The following is a 19,759-nucleotide window of genomic DNA, read 5'->3' as shown; positions in this document are numbered from 1 at the left end:
TAGTTGTAACCATGAATGGACATTATATTACCAGCTAGGGAGGCTAGTTGTAACCATGAATCAACATTATATTACCAGCTAGGGAGGCTAGTTGTAACCATGAATGGACATTATATTACCAGCTAGTTGTAACCATGAATGGACATTATATTACCAGCTAGGGAGGCTAGTTGTAACCATGAATGGACATTATATTACCAGGCTAGTTGTAACCATGAATGGACATTATATTACCAGCTAGTTGTAACCATGAATGGACATTATATTACCAGCTAGGGAGGCTAGTTGTAACCATGAATGGACATTATATTACCATAGGGAGGCTAGTTGTAACCATGAATGGACATTATATAACCAGCTAGGGAGGCTAGTTGTAACCATGAATGGACATTATATTACCAGCTAGTTGTAACCATGAATGGACATTATATTACCAGCTAGTTGTAACCATGAATGGACATTATATTACCAGCTAGTTGTAACCATGAATGGACATTATATTACCAGCTAGGGAGGCTAGTTGTAACCATGAATGGACATTATATTACCAGCTAGGGGCTAGTTGTAACCATGAATGGACATTATATTACCAGCTAGGGAGGCTAGTTGTAACCATGAATGGACATTATATTACCAGCTAGTTGTAACCATGAATGGACATTATATTACCAGCTAGTTGTAACCATGAATGGACATTATATTACCAGCTAGGGAGGCTAGTTGTAACCATGAATGGACATTATATTACCAGCTAGTTGTAACCATGAATGGACATTATATTACCAGCTAGGGAGGCTAGTTGTAACCATGAATGGACATTATATTACCAGTGCTAGTTGTAACCATGAATGGACATTATATTACCAGCTAGGGAGGCTAGTTGTAACCATGAATGGACATTATATTACCAGCTAGTTGTAACCATGAATGGACATTATATTACCAGCTAGTTGTAACCATGAATGGACATTATATTACCAGCTAGGGAGGCTAGTTGTAACCATGAATGGACATTATATTACCAGCTAGGGAGGCTAGTTGTAACCATGAATGGACATTATATTACCAGCTAGTTGTAACCATGAATGGACATTATATTACCAGCTAGGGAGGCTAGTTGTAACCATGAATGGACATTATATTACCAGCTAGGGAGGCTAGTTGTAACCATGAATGGACATTATATTACCAGCTAGGGAGGCTAGTTGTAACCATGAATGGACATTATATTACCAGCTAGTTGTAACCATGAATGGACATTATATTACCAGCTAGGGAGGCTAGTTGTAACCATGAATGGACATTATATTACCAGCTAGTTGTAACCATGAATGGACATTATATAACCAGCTAGTTGTAACCATGAATGGACATTATATTACCAGCTAGTTGTAACCATGAATGGACATTATATTACCAGCTAGGGAGGCTAGTTGTAACCATGAATGGACATTATATTACCAGCTAGTTGTAACCATGAATGGACATTATATTACCAGCTAGGGAGGCTAGTTGTAACCATGAATGGACATTATATTACCAGCTAGGGAGGCTAGTTGTAACCATGAATGGACATTATATTACCAGCTAGGGAGGCTAGTTGTAACCATGAATGGACATTATATTACCAGCTAGGGAGGCTAGTTGTAACCATGAATGGACATTATATTACCAGCTAGTTGTAACCATGAATGGACATTATATTACCAGCTAGGGAGGCTAGTTGTAACCATGAATGGACATTATATTACCAGCTAGTTGTAACCATGAATGGACATTATATTACCAGCTAGGGAGGCTAGTTGTAACCATGAATGGACATTATATTACCAGCTAGTTGTAACCATGAATGGACATTATATTACCAGCTAGGGAGGCTAGTTGTAACCATGAATGGACATTATATTACCAGCTAGTTGTAACCATGAATGGACATTATATTACCAGCTAGGGAGGCTAGTTGTAACCATGAATGGACATTATATTACCAGCTAGTTGTAACCATGAATGGACATTATATTACCAGCTAGGGAGGCTAGTTGTAACCATGAATGGACATTATATTACCAGCTAGTTGTAACCATGAATGGACATTATATTACCAGCTAGTTGTAACCATGAATGGACATTATATTACCAGCTAGGGAGGCTAGTTGTAACCATGAATGGACATTATATTACCAGCTAGGGAGGCTAGTTGTAACCATGAATGGACATTATATTACCAGCTAGGGAGGCTAGTTGTAACCATGAATGGACATTATATTACCAGCTAGGGAGGCTAGTTGTAACCATGAATGGACATTATATTACCAGTGCTAGTTGTAACCATGAATGGACATTATATTACCAGCTAGGGAGGCTAGTTGTAACCATGAATGGACATTATATTACCAGCTAGGGAGGCTAGTTGTAACCATGAATGGACATTATATTACCAGCTAGTTGTAACCATGAATGGACATTATATTACCAGCTAGGGAGGCTAGTTGTAACCATGAATGGACATTATATTACCCAGCTAGTTGTAACCATGAATGGACATTATATTACCAGCTAGTTGTAACCATGAATGGACATTATATTACCAGCTAGGGAGGCTAGTTGTAACCATGAATGGACATTATATTACCAGCTAGTTGTAACCATGAATGGACATTATATTACCAGCTAGGGAGGCTAGTTGTAACCATGAATGGACATTATATTACCAGCTAGTTGTAACCATGAATGGACATTATATAACCAGCTAGTTGTAACCATGAATGGACATTATATTACCAGCTAGGGAGGCTAGTTGTAACCATGAATGGACATTATATTACCAGGCTAGTTGTAACCATGAATGGACATTATATTACCAGCTAGGGAGGCTAGTTGTAACCATGAATGGACATTATATTACCAGCTAGTTGTAACCATGAATGGACATTATATTACCAGCTAGTTGTAACCATGAATGGACATTATATTACCAGCTAGGGAGGCTAGTTGTAACCATGAATGGACATTATATTACCAGCTAGTTGTAACCATGAATGGACATTATATTACCAGCTAGGGAGGCTAGTTGTAACCATGAATGGACATTATATTACCAGCTAGTTGTAACCATGAATGGACATTATATTACCAGCTAGTTGTAACCATGAATGGACATTATATTACCAGCTAGTTGTAACCATGAATGGACATTATATTACCAGCTAGTTGTAACCATGAATGGACATTATATTACCAGCTAGGGAGGCTAGTTGTAACCATGAATCAACATTATATTACCAGCTAGGGAGGCTAGTTGTAACCATGAATGGACATTATATTACCAGCTAGTTGTAACCATGAATGGACATTATATTACCAGCTAGGGAGGCTAGTTGTAACCATGAATGGACATTATATTACCAGCTAGTTGTAACCATGAATGGACATTATATTACCAGCTAGGGAGGCTAGTTGTAACCATGAATGGACATTATATTACCAGCTAGTTGTAACCATGAATGGACATTATATTACCAGCTAGGGAGGCTAGTTGTAACCATGAATGGACATTATATTACCAGCTAGTTGTAACCATGAATGGACATTATATTACCAGCTAGGGAGGCTAGTTGTAAGCATGAATGGACATTATATTACCAGCTAGTTGTAACCATGAATGGACATTATATTACCAGCTAGGGAGGCTAGTTGTAACCATGAATGGACATTATATTACCAGCTAGTTGTAACCATGAATGGACATTATATTACCAGCTAGGGAGGCTAGTTGTAACCATGAATGGACATTATATTACCAGCTAGTTGTAACCATGAATGGACATTATATTACCAGCTAGGGAGGCTAGTTGTAACCATGAATGGACATTATATTACCAGCTAGTTGTAACCATGAATGGACATTATATTACCAGCTAGGGAGGCTAGTTGTAACCATGAATGGACATTATATTACCAGCTAGTTGTAACCATGAATGGACATTATATTACCAGCTAGTTGTAACCATGAATGGACATTATATTACCAGCTAGGGAGGCTAGTTGTAACCATGAATGGACATTATATTACCAGCTAGGGAGGCTAGTTGTAACCATGAATGGACATGATATAACCAGCTAGTTGTAACCATGAATGGACATTATATTACCAGCTAGTTGTAACCATGAATGGACATTATATTACCAGCTAGGGAGGCTAGTTGTAACCATGAATGGACATTATATTACCAGCTAGTTGTAACCATGAATGGACATTATATTACCAGGCTAGTTGTAACCATGAATGGACATTATATTACCAGCTAGTTGTAACCATGAATGGACATTATATTACCAGCTAGGGAGGCTAGTTGTAACCATGAATGGACATTATATTACCAGCTAGGGAGGCTAGTTGTAACCATGAATCAACATTATATTACCAGCTAGGGAGGCTAGTTGTAACCATGAATGGACATTATATTACCACCTAGTTGTAACCATGAATGGACATTATATTACCAGCTAGTTGTAACCATGAATGGACATTATATTACCAGCTAGGGAGGCTAGTTGTAACCATGAATGGACATTATATTACCAGCTAGTTGTAACCATGAATGGACATTATATTACCAGCTAGGGAGGCTAGTTGTAACCATGAATGGACATTATATTACCAGCTAGTTGTAACCATGAATGGACATTATATTACCAGCTAGGGAGGCTAGTTGTAACCATGAATGGACATTATATTACCAGCTAGTTGTAACCATGAATGGACATTATATTACCCTAGGCTAGTTGTAACCATGAATGGACATTATATTACCAGCTAGGGAGGCTAGTTGTAACCATGAATGGACATTATATTACCAGCTAGGGAGGCTAGTTGTAACCATGAATGGACATTATATTACCAGCTAGTTGTAACCATGAATGGACATTATATTACCAGCTAGGGAGGCTAGTTGTAACCATGAATGGACATTATATTACCAGCTAGGGAGGCTAGTTGTAACCATGAATCAACATTATATTACCAGCTAGGGAGGCTAGTTGTAACCATGAATGGACATTATATTACCAGCTAGTTGTAACCATGAATGGACATTATATTACCAGCTAGGGAGGCTAGTTGTAACCATGAATGGACATTATATTACCAGCTAGTTGTAACCATGAATGGACATTATATTACCAGCTAGTTGTAACCATGAATGGACATTATATTACCAGCTAGTTGTAACCATGAATGGACATTATATTACCAGCTAGGGAGGCTAGTTGTAACCATGAATGGACATTATATTACCAGCTAGTTGTAACCATGAATGGACATTATATTACCAGCTAGGGAGGCTAGTTGTAACCATGAATGGACATTATATTACCAGCTAGGGAGGCTAGTTGTAACCATGAATGGACATTATATTACCAGCTAGGGAGGCTAGTTGTAACCATGAATGGACATTATATTACCAGCTAGGGAGGCTAGTTGTAACCATGAATGGACATTATATTACCAGCTAGTTGTAACCATGAATGGACATTATATTACCAGCTAGGGAGGCTAGTTGTAACCATGAATGGACATTATATTACCAGCTAGTTGTAACCATGAATGGACATTATATTACCAGCTAGGGAGGCTAGTTGTAACCATGAATGGACATTATATTACCAGCTAGTTGTAACCATGAATGGACATTATATTACCAGCTAGGGAGGCTAGTTGTAACCATGAATGGACATTATATTACCAGCTAGTTGTAACCATGAATGGACATTATATTACCAGCTAGGGAGGCTAGTTGTAACCATGAATGGACATTATATTACCAGCTAGTTGTAACCATGAATGGACATTATATTACCAGCTAGGGAGGCTAGTTGTAACCATGAATGGACATTATATTACCAGCTAGTTGTAACCATGAATGGACATGATATAACCAGCTAGTTGTAACCATGAATGGACATTATATTACCAGCTAGGGAGGCTAGTTGTAACCATGAATGGACATTATATTACCAGCTAGGGAGGCTAGTTGTAACCATGAATGGGCATTCTATTACCAGCTACGGAGGCTAGTTGTAACCATGAATGGACATTATATTACCAGCTAGTTGTAACCATGAATGGACATTATATTACCAGCTAGGGAGGCTAGTTGTAACCATGAATGGACATTATATTACCAGCTAGGGAGGCTAGTTGTAACCATGAATGGACATTATATTACCAGCTAGTTGTAACCATGAATGGACATTATATTACCAGCTAGGGAGGCTAGTTGTAACCATGAATGGACATTATATTACCAGCTAGTTGTAACCATGAATGGACATTATATTACCAGCTAGTTGTAACCATGAATGGACATTCTATTACCAGCTAGGGAGGCTAGTTGTAACCATGAATGGACATTATATTACCAGGCTAGTTGTAACCATGAATGGACATTATATTACCAGCTAGGGAGGCTAGTTGTAACCATGAATGGACATTATATTACCAGCTAGTTGTAACCATGAATGGACATGATATAACCAGCTAGTTGTAACCATGAATGGACATTATATTACCAGCTAGGGAGGCTAGTTGTAACCATGAATGGACATTATATTACCAGCTAGTTGTAACCATGAATGGACATTATATTACCAGCTAGGGAGGCTAGTTGTAACCATGAATGGACATTATATTACCAGCTAGTTGTAACCATGAATGGACATTATATTACCAGCTAGTTGTAACCATGAATGGACATTATATTACCAGCTAGGGAGGCTAGTTGTAACCATGAATGGACATTATATTACCAGCTAGTTGTAACCATGAATGGACATTATATTACCAGCTAGGGAGGCTAGTTGTAACCATGAATGGACATTATATTACCAGCTAGTTGTAACCATGAATGGACATTATATTACCAGGCTAGTTGTAACCATGAATGGACATTATATTACCAGCTAGGGAGGCTAGTTGTAACCATGAATCAACATTATATTACCAGCTAGGGAGGCTAGTTGTAACCATGAATGGACATTATATTACCAGCTAGTTGTAACCATGAATGGACATTATATTACCAGCTAGGGAGGCTAGTTGTAACCATGAATGGACATTATATTACCAGCTAGTTGTAACCATGAATGGACATTCTATTACCAGCTAGGGAGGCTAGTTGTAACCATGAATGGACATTATATTACCAGCTAGTTGTAACCATGAATGGACATTATATTACCAGCTAGGGAGGCTAGTTGTAACCATGAATGGACATTATATTACCAGCTAGTTGTAACCATGAATGGACATTATATTACCAGCTAGGGAGGCTAGTTGTAACCATGAATGGACATTATATTACCAGCTAGTTGTAACCATGAATGGACATTATATTACCAGCTAGGGAGGCTAGTTGTAACCATGAATGGACATTATATTACCAGCTAGTTGTAACCATGAATGGACATTATATTACCAGCTAGGGAGGCTAGTTGTAACCATGAATGGACATTATATTACCAGCTAGTTGTAACCATGAATGGACATTCTATTACCAGCTAGGGAGGCTAGTTGTAACCATGAATGGACATTATATTACCAGCTAGTTGTAACCATGAATGGACATTATATTACCAGCTAGGGAGGCTAGTTGTAACCATGAATGGACATTATATTACCAGCTAGTTGTAACCATGAATGGACATTATATTACCAGCTAGTTGTAACCATGAATGGACATTATATTACCAGCTAGGGAGGCTAGTTGTAACCATGAATGGACATTATATTACCAGCTAGGGAGGCTAGTTGTAACCATGAATGGACATGATATAACCAGCTAGTTGTAACCATGAATGGACATTATATTACCAGCTAGTTGTAACCATGAATGGACATTATATAACCAGCTAGTTGTAACCATGAATGGACATTATATTACCAGCTAGTTGTAACCATGAATGGACATTATATTACCAGCTAGGGAGGCTAGTTGTAACCATGAATGGACATTATATTACCAGCTAGTTGTAACCATGAATGGACATTATATTACCAGCTAGGGAGGCTAGTTGTAACCATGAATGGACATTATATTACCAGCTAGTTGTAACCATGAATGGACATTATATTACCAGCTAGGGAGGCTAGTTGTAACCATGAATGGACATTATATTACCAGCTAGTTGTAACCATGAATGGACATTATATTACCAGCTAGGGAGGCTAGTTGTAACCATGAATGGACATTATATTACCAGCTAGTTGTAACCATGAATGGACATTATATTACCAGCTAGGGAGGCTAGTTGTAACCATGAATGGACATTATATTACCAGCTAGTTGTAACCATGAATGGACATTATATTACCAGCTAGGGAGGCTAGTTGTAACCATGAATGGACATTATATTACCAGCTAGTTGTAACCATGAATGGACATTATATTACCAGCTAGTTGTAACCATGAATGGACATTATATTACCAGCTAGGGAGGCTAGTTGTAACCATGAATGGACATTATATTACCAGCTAGGGAGGCTAGTTGTAACCATGAATGGACATGATATAACCAGCTAGTTGTAACCATGAATGGACATTATATTACCAGCTAGTTGTAACCATGAATGGACATTATATAACCAGCTAGTTGTAACCATGAATGGACATTATTTTACCAGCTAGTTGTAACCATGAATGGACATTATATTACCAGCTAGGGAGGCTAGTTGTAACCATGAATGGACATTATATTACCAGCTAGTTGTAACCATGAATGGACATTATATTACCAGCTAGTTGTAACCATGAATGGACATTATATTACCAGCTAGTTGTAACCATGAATGGACATTATATTACCAGCTAGGGAGGCTAGTTGTAACCATGAATGGACATTATATTACCAGCTAGGGAGGCTAGTTGTAACCATGAATGGACATTATATTACCAGCTAGGGAGGCTAGTTGTAACCATGAATGGACATTATATTACCAGCTAGTTGTAACCATGAATGGACATTATATTACCGAGGCTAGTTGTAACCATGAATGGACATTATATTACCAGCTAGTTGTAACCATGAATGGACATTATATTACCAGGCTAGTTGTAACCATGAATGGACATTATATTACCAGCTAGTTGTAACCATGAATGGACATTATATTACCAGCTAGAGTTGTAACCATGAATGGACATTATATTACCAGCTAGTTGTAACCATGAATGGACATTATATTACCAGCTAGGGAGGCTAGTTGTAACCATGAATGGACATTATATTACCAGCTAGTTGTAACCATGAATGGACATTATATAACCAGCTAGTTGTAACCATGAATGGACATTATATTACCAGCTAGTTGTAACCATGAATGGACATTATATTACCAGCTAGTTGTAACCATGAATGGACATTATGTTACCAGCTAGTTGTAACCATGAATGGACATTATATTACCAGCTAGTTGTAACCATGAATGGACATTATATTACCAGCTAGGGAGGCTAGTTGTAACCATGAATGGACATTATATTACCAGCTAGTTGTAACCATGAATGGACATTATATTACCAGCTAGTTGTAACCATGAATCGACATTATATTACCAGCTAGGGAGGCTAGTTGTAACCATGAATGGACATTATATTACCAGCTAGTTGTAACCATGAATGGACATTATATTACCAGCTAGTTGTAACCATGAATGGACATTATATTACCAGCTAGGGAGGCTAGTTGTAACCATGAATGGACATTATATTACTAGCTAGTTGTAACCATGAATGGACATTATATTACCAGCTAGGGAGGCTAGTTGTAACCATGAATGGACATTATATTACCAGCTAGTTGTAACCATGAATGGACATTATATTACCAGCTAGGGAGGCTAGTTGTAACCATGAATGGACATTATATTACCAGCTAGGGAGGCTAGTTGTAACCATGAATCAACATTATATTACCAGCTAGGGAGGCTAGTTGTAACCATGAATGGACATTATATTACCAGCTAGTTGTAACCATGAATGGACGTTATATTACCAGCTAGGGAGGCTAGTTGTAACCATGAATGGACATTATATTACCAGCTAGTTGTAACCATGAATGGACATTATATTACCAGCTAGGGAGGCTAGTTGTAACCATGAATGGACATTATATTACCAGCTAGTTGTAACCATGAATGGACATTATATTACCAGCTAGTTGTAACCATGAATGGACATTATATTACCAGCTAGTTGTAACCATGAATGGACATTATATTACCAGCTAGGGAGGCTAGTTGTAACAATGAATGGACATTATATTACCAGCTATGGAGGCTAGTTGTAACCATGAATGGACATGATATAACCAGCTAGTTGTAACCATGAATGGACATGATATAACCAGCTAGTTGTAACCATGAATGGACATTATATTACCAGCTAGTTGTAACCATGAATGGACATTATATTACCAGCTAGGGAGGCTATTTGTAACCATGAATGGACATTATATTACCAGCTAGGGAGGCTAGTTGTAACCATGAATGGACATTATATTACCAGCTAGGGAGGCTAGTTGTAACCATGAATGGACATTATATTACCAGCTAGTTGTAACCATGAATGGACATTATATTACCAGCTAGTTGTAACCATGAATGGACATTATATTACCAGCTAGTTGTAACCATGAATGGACATTATATTACCAGCTAGGGAGGCTAGTTGTAACCATGAATGGACATGATATAACCAGCTAGTTGTAACCATGAATGGACATTATATTACCAGCTAGTTGTAACCATGAATGGACATTATATAACCAGCTAGTTGTAACCATGAATGGACATTATATTACCAGCTAGTTGTAACCATGAATGGACATTATATTACCAGCTAGTTGTAACCATGAATGGACATTATATTACCAGCTAGGGAGGCTAGTTGTAACCATGAATGGACATTATATTACCAGCTAGTTGTAACCATGAATGGACATTATATTACCAGCTAGTTGTAACCATGAATGGACATTATATTACCAGCTAGGGAGGCTAGTTGTAACCATGAATGGACATTATATTACCAGCTAGGGAGGCTAGTTGTAACCATGAATGGACATTATATTACCAGCTAGTTGTAACCATGAATGGACATTATATTACCAGCTAGGGAGGCTAGTTGTAACCATGAATGGACATTATATTACCAGCTAGGGAGGCTAGTTGTAACCATGAATGGACATTATATTACCAGCTAGTTGTAACCATGAATGGACATTCTATTACCAGCTAGGGAGGCTAGTTGTAACCATGAATGGACATTATATTACCAGCTAGTTGTAACCATGAATGGACATTCTATTACCAGCTAGGGAGGCTAGTTGTAACCATGAATGGACATTATATTACCAGCTAGTTGTAACCATGAATGGACATTATATTACCAGCTAGGGAGGCTAGTTGTAACCATGAATGGACATTATATTACCAGCTAGTTGTAACCATGAATGGACATTCTATTACCAGCTAGGGAGGCTAGTTGTAACCATGAATGGACATTATATTACCAGCTAGTTGTAACCATGAATGGACATTATATTACCAGCTAGGGAGGCTAGTTGTAACCATGAATGGACATTATATTACCAGCTAGTTGTAACCATGAATGGACATTATATTACCAGCTAGGGAGGCTAGTTGTAACCATGAATGGACATTATATTACCAGCTAGTTGTAACCATGAATGGACATTCTATTACCAGCTAGGGAGGCTAGTTGTAACCATGAATGGACATTATATTACCAGCTAGTTGTAACCATGAATGGACATTATATTACCAGCTAGTTGTAACCATGAATGGACATTATATTACCAGCTAGTTGTAACCATGAATGGACATTATATTACCAGCTAGGGAGGCAAGTTGTAACCATGAATGGACATTATATTACCAGCTAGGGAGGCTAGTTGTAACCATGAATGGACATGATATAACCAGCTAGTTGTAACCATGAATGGACATTATATTACCAGCTAGTTGTAACCATGAATGGACATTATATTACCAGCTAGTTGTAACCATGAATGGACATTATATAACCAGCTAGTTGTAACCATGAATGGACATTATATTACCAGCTAGTTGTAACCATGAATGGACATTATATTACCAGCTAGGGAGGCTAGTTGTAACCATGAATGGACATTATATTACCAGCTAGTTGTAACCATGAATGGACATTATAATACCAGCTAGGGTGGCTAGTTGTAACCATGAATGGACATTATATTACCAGCTAGTTGTAACCATGAATGGACATTATATTACCAGCTAGAGGCTAGTTGTAACCATGAATGGACATTATATTACCAGCTAGTTGTAACCATGAATGGACATTATATTACCAGCTAGTTGTAACCATGAATGGACATTATATAACCAGCTAGTTGTAACCATGAATGGACATTATATTACCAGCTAGGGAGGCTAGTTGTAACCATGAATGGACATTATATTACCAGCTAGTTGTAACCATGAATGGACATTATAATACCAGCTAGGGTGGCTAGTTGTAACCATGAATGGACATTATATTACCAGCTAGTTGTAACCATGAATGGACATTATATTACCAGCTAGGGAGGCTAGTTGTAACCATGAATGGACATTATATTACCAGCTAGTTGTAACCATGAATGGACATTATATTACCAGCTAGTTGTAACCATGAATGGACATTATATAACCAGCTAGTTGTAACCATGAATGGACATTATATTACCAGCTAGTTGTAACCATGAATGGACATTATATTACCAGCTAGTTGTAACCATGAATGGACATTATATTACCAGCTAGTTGTAACCATGAATGGACATTATATTACCAGCTAGTTGTAACCATGAATGGACATTATATTACCAGCTAGGGAGGCTAGTTGTAACCATGAATGGACATTATATTACCAGCTAGTTGTAACCATGAATGGACATTATATTACCAGCTAGTTGTAACCATGAATGGACATTATATTACCAGCTAGGGAGGCTAGTTGTAACCATGAATGGACATTATATTACCAGCTAGTTGTAACCATGAATGGACATTATATTACCAGCTAGGGATGCTAGTTGTAACCATGAATGGACATTATATTACCAGCTAGTTGTAACCATGAATGGACATTATATTACCAGCTAGTTGTAACCATGAATGGACATTATATTACCAGCTAGGAAGGCTAGTTGTAACCATGAATGGACATTATATTACCAGCTAGTTTTAACCATGAATGGACATTATATTACCAGCTAGTTGTAACCATGAATGGACATTATATTACCAGCTAGTTGTAAATCAAATTTCAAATCAAATCAAATTTATTTTTATATAGCCCTTCGTACATCAGCTGATATTCTCAAAGTGCTGTACAGAAACCCAGCCTAAAACCCCAAACAGCATGCAAAGCATGTGAAAGAAGCACGGTGGCTAGGAAAAACTCCCTAGGAAAAACTCCCTAGAAAGGCCAAAAACCTAGGAAGAAACCTAGAGAGGAACCAGGCTATGAGGGGTGGCCAGTCCTCTTCTGGCTGTGCAGGGTGGATATTATAACAGAACATGGTCAAAATGTTAAAATGTTCATAAATGACCAGCATGGTCAAATAATAATAATCATAGTAGTTGTCGAGGGTGCAACAAGCACGTCCGGTGAACAGGTCAGGGTTCCATAGCCGCAGGCAGAACAGTTGAAACTGGAGCAGCAGCACGGCCAGGTGGACTGGGGACAGCAAGGAGTCATCATACCAGGTAGTCCTGAGGCATGGTCCTAGGGCTCAGGTCCTCCGAGAGAAAGACAGAAAGAGAGAAAGAGAGAATTAGAGAGAGCATATTTAAATACACACAGGACACCGGATAAGACAAGAGAAATACTCCAGATGTAACAGACTGACCCTAGCCCCCGACACATAAACTACTGCAGCATAAATACTGGAGGCTGAGACAGGAGGGATCAGAAGACACTGTGGCCCCATCCGATGATACCCCGGACAGGGCCAAACAGGCAGGATATAACCCCACCCACTTTGCCAAAGCACAGCCCCCACACCACTAGAGGGATGTCTCCAACCACCAACTTACCGTCCTAAGACAAGGCCGAGTATAGCCCACAACGATCTCCGCCATGGCACAACCCAAGGGGGGGCGCCAACCCAGACAGGAAGACCACGTCAGTGACTCAACCCACTCAAGTGACGCACCCCTCCCATGGACGGCATGGAAGAACACCAGTAGGCCAGTGACTCAGCCCCTGTAAAAGGGTTAGAGGCAGAGAATCCCAGTGGAAAGAGGGGAACCGGCAAGGCAGAGACAGCAAGGGCGGTTCGTTGCTCCAGCCTTTCCGTTCACCTTCACACTCCTGGGCCAGACTATACTTAATCATAGGACCTACTGAAGAGATAAGTCTTCAGTAAAGACTTAAAGGTTGAGACTGAGTCTGCGTCTCTCACATTGGTAGGCAGACCATTCCATAAAAATGGAGCTCTATAGGAGAAAGCCCTACCTCCAGCCGTTTGCTTAGAAATTCTAGGGACAATTAGGAGGCCTGCGTCTTGTGACCGTAGCGTACGTGTAGGTATGTACGGCAGGACCAAATCGGAAAGATAGGTAGGAGCAAGCCCATGTAATGCTTTGTAGGTTAGCAGTAAAACCTTGAAATCAGCCCTTGCCTTAACAGGAAGCCAGTGTAGGGAGGCTAACACTGGAGTAATATGATCACATTTTTTGGTTCTAGTCAGGATTCTAGCAGCCGTATTTAGCACTAACTGAAGTTTATTTAGTGCTTTATCCGGGTAGCCGGAAAGTAGAGCATTGCAGTAGTCCAGCCTAGAAGTAACAAAAGCATGGATTAATTTTTCTGCGTCATTTTTGGACAGAAAATTTCTGATTTTTGCAATGTTACGTAGATGGAAAAAAGCTGTCCTTGAAACAGTCTTGATATGTTCTTCAAAAGAGAGATCAGGGTCCAGAGTAACGCTCGAGGTCCTTCACAGTTTTATTTGAGACGACTGTACAACCATCCAGATTAATTGTCAGATTCAACAGAAGATCTCTTTGTTTCTTGGGACCTAGAACAAGCATCTCTGTTTTGTCCGAGTTTAAAAGTAGAAAGTTTGCAGCCATCCACTTCTTTATGTCTGAAACACAGGCTTCTAGCGAGGGCAATTTTGGGGCTTCACCATGTTTCATTGAAATGTACAGCTGTGTGTCGTCCGCATAGCAGTGAAATTTAACATTATGTTTTTGAATGACATCCCCAAGAGGTAAAATATATAGTGAAAACAATAGTGGTCCTAAAACGGAACCTTGAGGAACACCGAAATTTACAATTGATTTGTCAGAGGACAAACCATTCACAGAGACAAACTGATATCTTTCCGACAGATAAGATCTAAACCAGGCCAGAACTTGTCCATGTAGACCAATTTGGGTTTCCAATCTCTCCAAAAGAATGTGGTGATCGATGGTATCAAAAGCGGCACTAAGATCTAGGAGCACGAGGACAGATGCAGAGCCTCGGTCTGACGTCATTAAAAGGTCATTTACCACCTTCACAAGTGCAGTCTCAGTGCTATGATGGGGTCTAAAACCAGACTGAAGCGTTTCGTATACATTGTTTGTCTTCAGGAAGGCAGTCAGTTGCTGTGCAACAGCTTTTTCTAAAATTTTGGAGAGGAATGGAAGATTCGATATAGGCCGATAGTTTTTTATAATTTCTGGATCAAGATTAGGCTTTTTCAAGAGAGGCTTTATTACTGCCACTTTTAGTGAGCTTGGTACACATCCGGTGGATAGAGAGCCGTTTATTATGTTCAACATAGGAGGGCCAAGCACAGGAAGCAGCTCTTTCAGTAGTTTAGTTGGAATAGGGTCCAGTATGCAGCTTGAGGGTTAACCATGAATGGACATTATATTACCAGCTAGGGAGGCTAGTTGTAATCATGAATGGACATTATATTACCAGTTAGGGAGGCTAGTTGTAACCATGAATGGACATGATATAACCAGCTAGTTGTAACCATGAATGGACATTATATTACCAGCTAGTTGTAACCATGAATGGACATTATATAACCAGCTAGTTGTAACCATGAATGGACATTATATTACCAGCTAGTTGTAACCATGAATGGACATTATATTACCAGCTAGTTGTAACCATGAATGGACATTATATTACCAGCTAGGAAGGCTAGTTGTAACCATGAATGGACATTATATTACCAGCTAGTTGTAACCATGAATGGACATTATATTACCAGCTAGTTGTAACCATGAATGGACATTATATTACCAGCTAGGGAGGCTAGTTGTAACCATGAATGGACATGATATAACCAGCTAGTTGTAACCATGAATGGACATTATATTACCAGCTAGTTGTAACCATGAATGGACATTATATAACCAGCTAGTTGTAACCATGAATGGACATTATATTACCAGCTAGTTGTAACCATGAATGGACATTATATTACCAGCTAGTTGTAACCATGAATGGACATTATATTACCAGCTAGGGAGGCTAGTTGTAACCATGAATGGACATTATATTACCAGCTAGTTGTAACCATGAATGGACATTATATTACCAGCTAGTTGTAACCATGAATGGACATTATATTACCAGCTAGGGAGGCTAGTTGTAACCATGAATGGACATTATATTACCAGCTAGTTGTAACCATGAATGGACATTATATTACCAGCTAGGGAGGCTAGTTGTAACCATGAATGGACATTATATTACCAGCTAGGGAGGCTAGTTGTAACCATGAATGGACATTCTATTACCAGCTAGTTGTAACCATGAATGGACATTATATTACCAGCTAGGGAGGCTAGTTGTAGCAGCCTGTTGTTATATACCTGATCTATTTGCTGACCTGCATTGATGCTAAATTAGCCTGTTGTTTTGTTGTCTGTCCCAGGTATCCATTCTACATGCTGACCTGCATTGATGCTAAATAAGCCTGTTGTTTTGTTTTGTGTTCCAGGTATCCATTCTACACGCTGATCTGCATTGATGCTAAATTAGCCTGTTGTTTTGTTGTGTGTCCCAGGTATCCATTCTACATGCTGACCTGCATCGATGCTAAATTAGCCTGTTGTTTTGTTGTGTGTCCCAGGTATCCATTCTACATGCTGGCCTGCATCGACACAGACTGGAAGCTGCTGACCTGGCTCAGATACTCCATCTGGATGCCCCTCTACCCTCTGGGGGTGCTAGCAGAGGGTCAGTGGACCTGTCTCACACACACACACACACACACACTCCTCAGAGAGCTCTATGCCTGGTATATTCACTTATTATGTAAATTGTATGTAAATAATAGTGGTATGATGTTTGTAGTCAAACAAGATATTACTTAGTTATTACCCAGATATCCAAGTGTTGCTATGTATTCCTGTCTGTCCTGTCTGTTCCCTCTTAGCTATAGCTGTGATCCAGTCCCTGCCTATCTTTGATGAGACCCGTCTGTACAGCATCCCTCTACCTACGGTCCTGGGCTCGTCCTTCAGCTTTTCCTTCACTCTGAAGATCTACCTGGTCCTCATGTTCCTCGGTCAGTTAGTACCACTCTCTGACCCTCCACCCTGACCCTACACCCTACACCCTGACCCTACACCCTACACCCTGACTCTACACCCTGACTCTACACCCTGACTCTACACCCTGACTCTACACCCTAACTCTACACCCTAACTCTACACCCTAACTCTACACCCTAACTCTACACCCTAACTCTACACCCTAACTCTACACCCTAACTCTACACCCTAACTCTACACCCTAACTCTACACCCTAACTCTACACCCTAACTCTACACCCTAACTCTACACCCTAGCTCTACACGCTATAACTCTACACGCTATAACTCTACACGCTATAACTCTACACCCTATAACTCTACACCCTATAACTCTACACCCTATAACTCTACACCCTATAACTCTACACCCTATAACTCTACACCCTATAACTCTACACCCTATAACTCTACACCCTACACCTCTACCCTAACACTACACCCTAACCCTCTACCCTAACTCTACACCCTAACCCTCTTCTCTAACCCTCCACCCTCCAGCTGTATCTAGCTGTCATGTTTCAGGATCTGTCAATGCCACTAAGGGAGAAACATACACTTTGTCACATCGCTAACAAACCTGAGTCAAAATACGATTTGTTTTCTTACAGTATGTTTGCTTGGACTTGACTTTTCTGGCATGCCAAGTGGATGGGGTTTGCGCTTAAAAAATATTTTAAATTATAAAAAGTAGTGTTTTTTTCTTCCCAGGCCTGTTCATCAACTTCCGCCACCTGTTTCGCCAGAGGAGGAGACGAATGCGCTCCAGGAAGAGGAAAATGAACTAACGGATAGAAAGACAAACCTCACGATCTCTCCAGTCTCACTGCTGGTTGCCTTTTCACACCTCTCCTCTCCTCACTGCACATCTCTGTCCTCTCTCCTCTGTCCTCTCTCTTCTCTCCCCTCTCCTCTCTGCTCTTCTCTCCTCTCACACCCTCTCCTCTCCTCCACTGATAAACAATCAACCACATCCTCGTCTTCTCCTTTTCCTGTGGAGGTACCTCCTCTAACACAAACCCTTCTCTTCCTCACCCAGTCTGTCCATCAGAGGTACCACCTCTAACACAAACCCTTCTCTTCCTCACCCAGTCTGTCCATCAGAGGTACCTCCTCTAACACAAACCCTTCTCTTCCTCACCCAGTCTGTCCATCAGAGGTACCTCCTCTAACACAAACCCTTCCCTTCCTCACCCAGTCTGTCCATCAGAGGTACCTCCTCTAACACAAACCCTTCCCTTCCTCACCAAGTCTGTTCATCAGAGGTACCTCCTCTAACACAAACCCTTCTCTTCCTCACCCAGTCTGTCCATCAGAGGTACCTCCTCTAACACAAACCCTTCTCTTCCTCACCCAGTCTGTCCATCAGAGGTACCTCCTCTAACACAAACCCTTCCCTTCCTCACCCAGTCTGTTCATCAGAGGTACCTCCTCTAACACAAACCCTTCTCTTCCTCACCAAGTCTGTTCATCAGAGGTACCTCCTCTAACACAAACCCTTCTCTTCCTCACCAAGTCTGTTCATCAGAGGTACCTCCTCTAACACAAACCCTTCTCTTCCTCACCCAGTCTGTCCATCAGAGGTACCTCCTCTAACACAAACCCTTCCCTTCCTCACCCAGTCTGTCCATCAGAGGTACCTCCTCTAACACAAACCCTTCTCTTCCTCACCCAGTCTGTCCATCAGAGGTACCTCCTCTAACACAAACAAGTGCATTCAATGCATACCCTCTTTGTATGATTTATATCCATGTCATACTGTACTGTTAGTATTGACAGATACATACTGTACTGTTAGTATTGACAGATGCATACTGTACTGTTAGTATTGACAGATACATACTGTTAGTATTGACAGATACATGTCATACTGTACTGTTAGTATTGACAGATACATGTCATACTGTACTGTTAGTATTGACAGATACATGTCATACTGTACTGTTAGTATTGACAGATACATGTCATACTGTACTGTTAGTATTGACAGATACATGTCATACTGTACTGTTAGTATTGACAGATACATGTCATACTGTACTGTTAGTATTGACAGATACATGTCATACTGTACTGTTAGTATTGACAGATACATACTGTACTGTTAGT

At 39.8% G+C, this 19,759-nt stretch overlaps 1 protein-coding gene across 1 annotated transcript in view; it reads left to right on the top strand.

Annotated features, from left to right (window-relative positions):
- LOC106587973 (very-long-chain (3R)-3-hydroxyacyl-CoA dehydratase) overlaps window positions 1-19,659 on the top strand; it is a 78,513-nt gene extending 58,854 nt beyond the window's left edge. The window contains exons 9-11 of the mRNA XM_045708480.1: window positions 17,188-17,294; window positions 17,494-17,625; window positions 18,362-19,659. Coding sequence (XP_045564436.1) covers window positions 17,188-17,294; window positions 17,494-17,625; window positions 18,362-18,438 — 316 coding nt within the window. The 3' untranslated portion in view covers window positions 18,439-19,659. The remainder of the gene's footprint in view (window positions 1-17,187; window positions 17,295-17,493; window positions 17,626-18,361) is intronic.
- Window positions 19,660-19,759: the final 100 nt, after the last annotated feature.

Source organism: Salmo salar, chromosome ssa26, assembly GCF_905237065.1.
Source record: "Salmo salar chromosome ssa26, Ssal_v3.1, whole genome shotgun sequence".
Lineage (NCBI taxonomy): Eukaryota > Metazoa > Chordata > Actinopteri > Salmoniformes > Salmonidae > Salmo > Salmo salar.
Note: the sequence above shows the minus strand (reverse complement) of the source record. Positions and strands in the feature narration are given on the sequence as shown.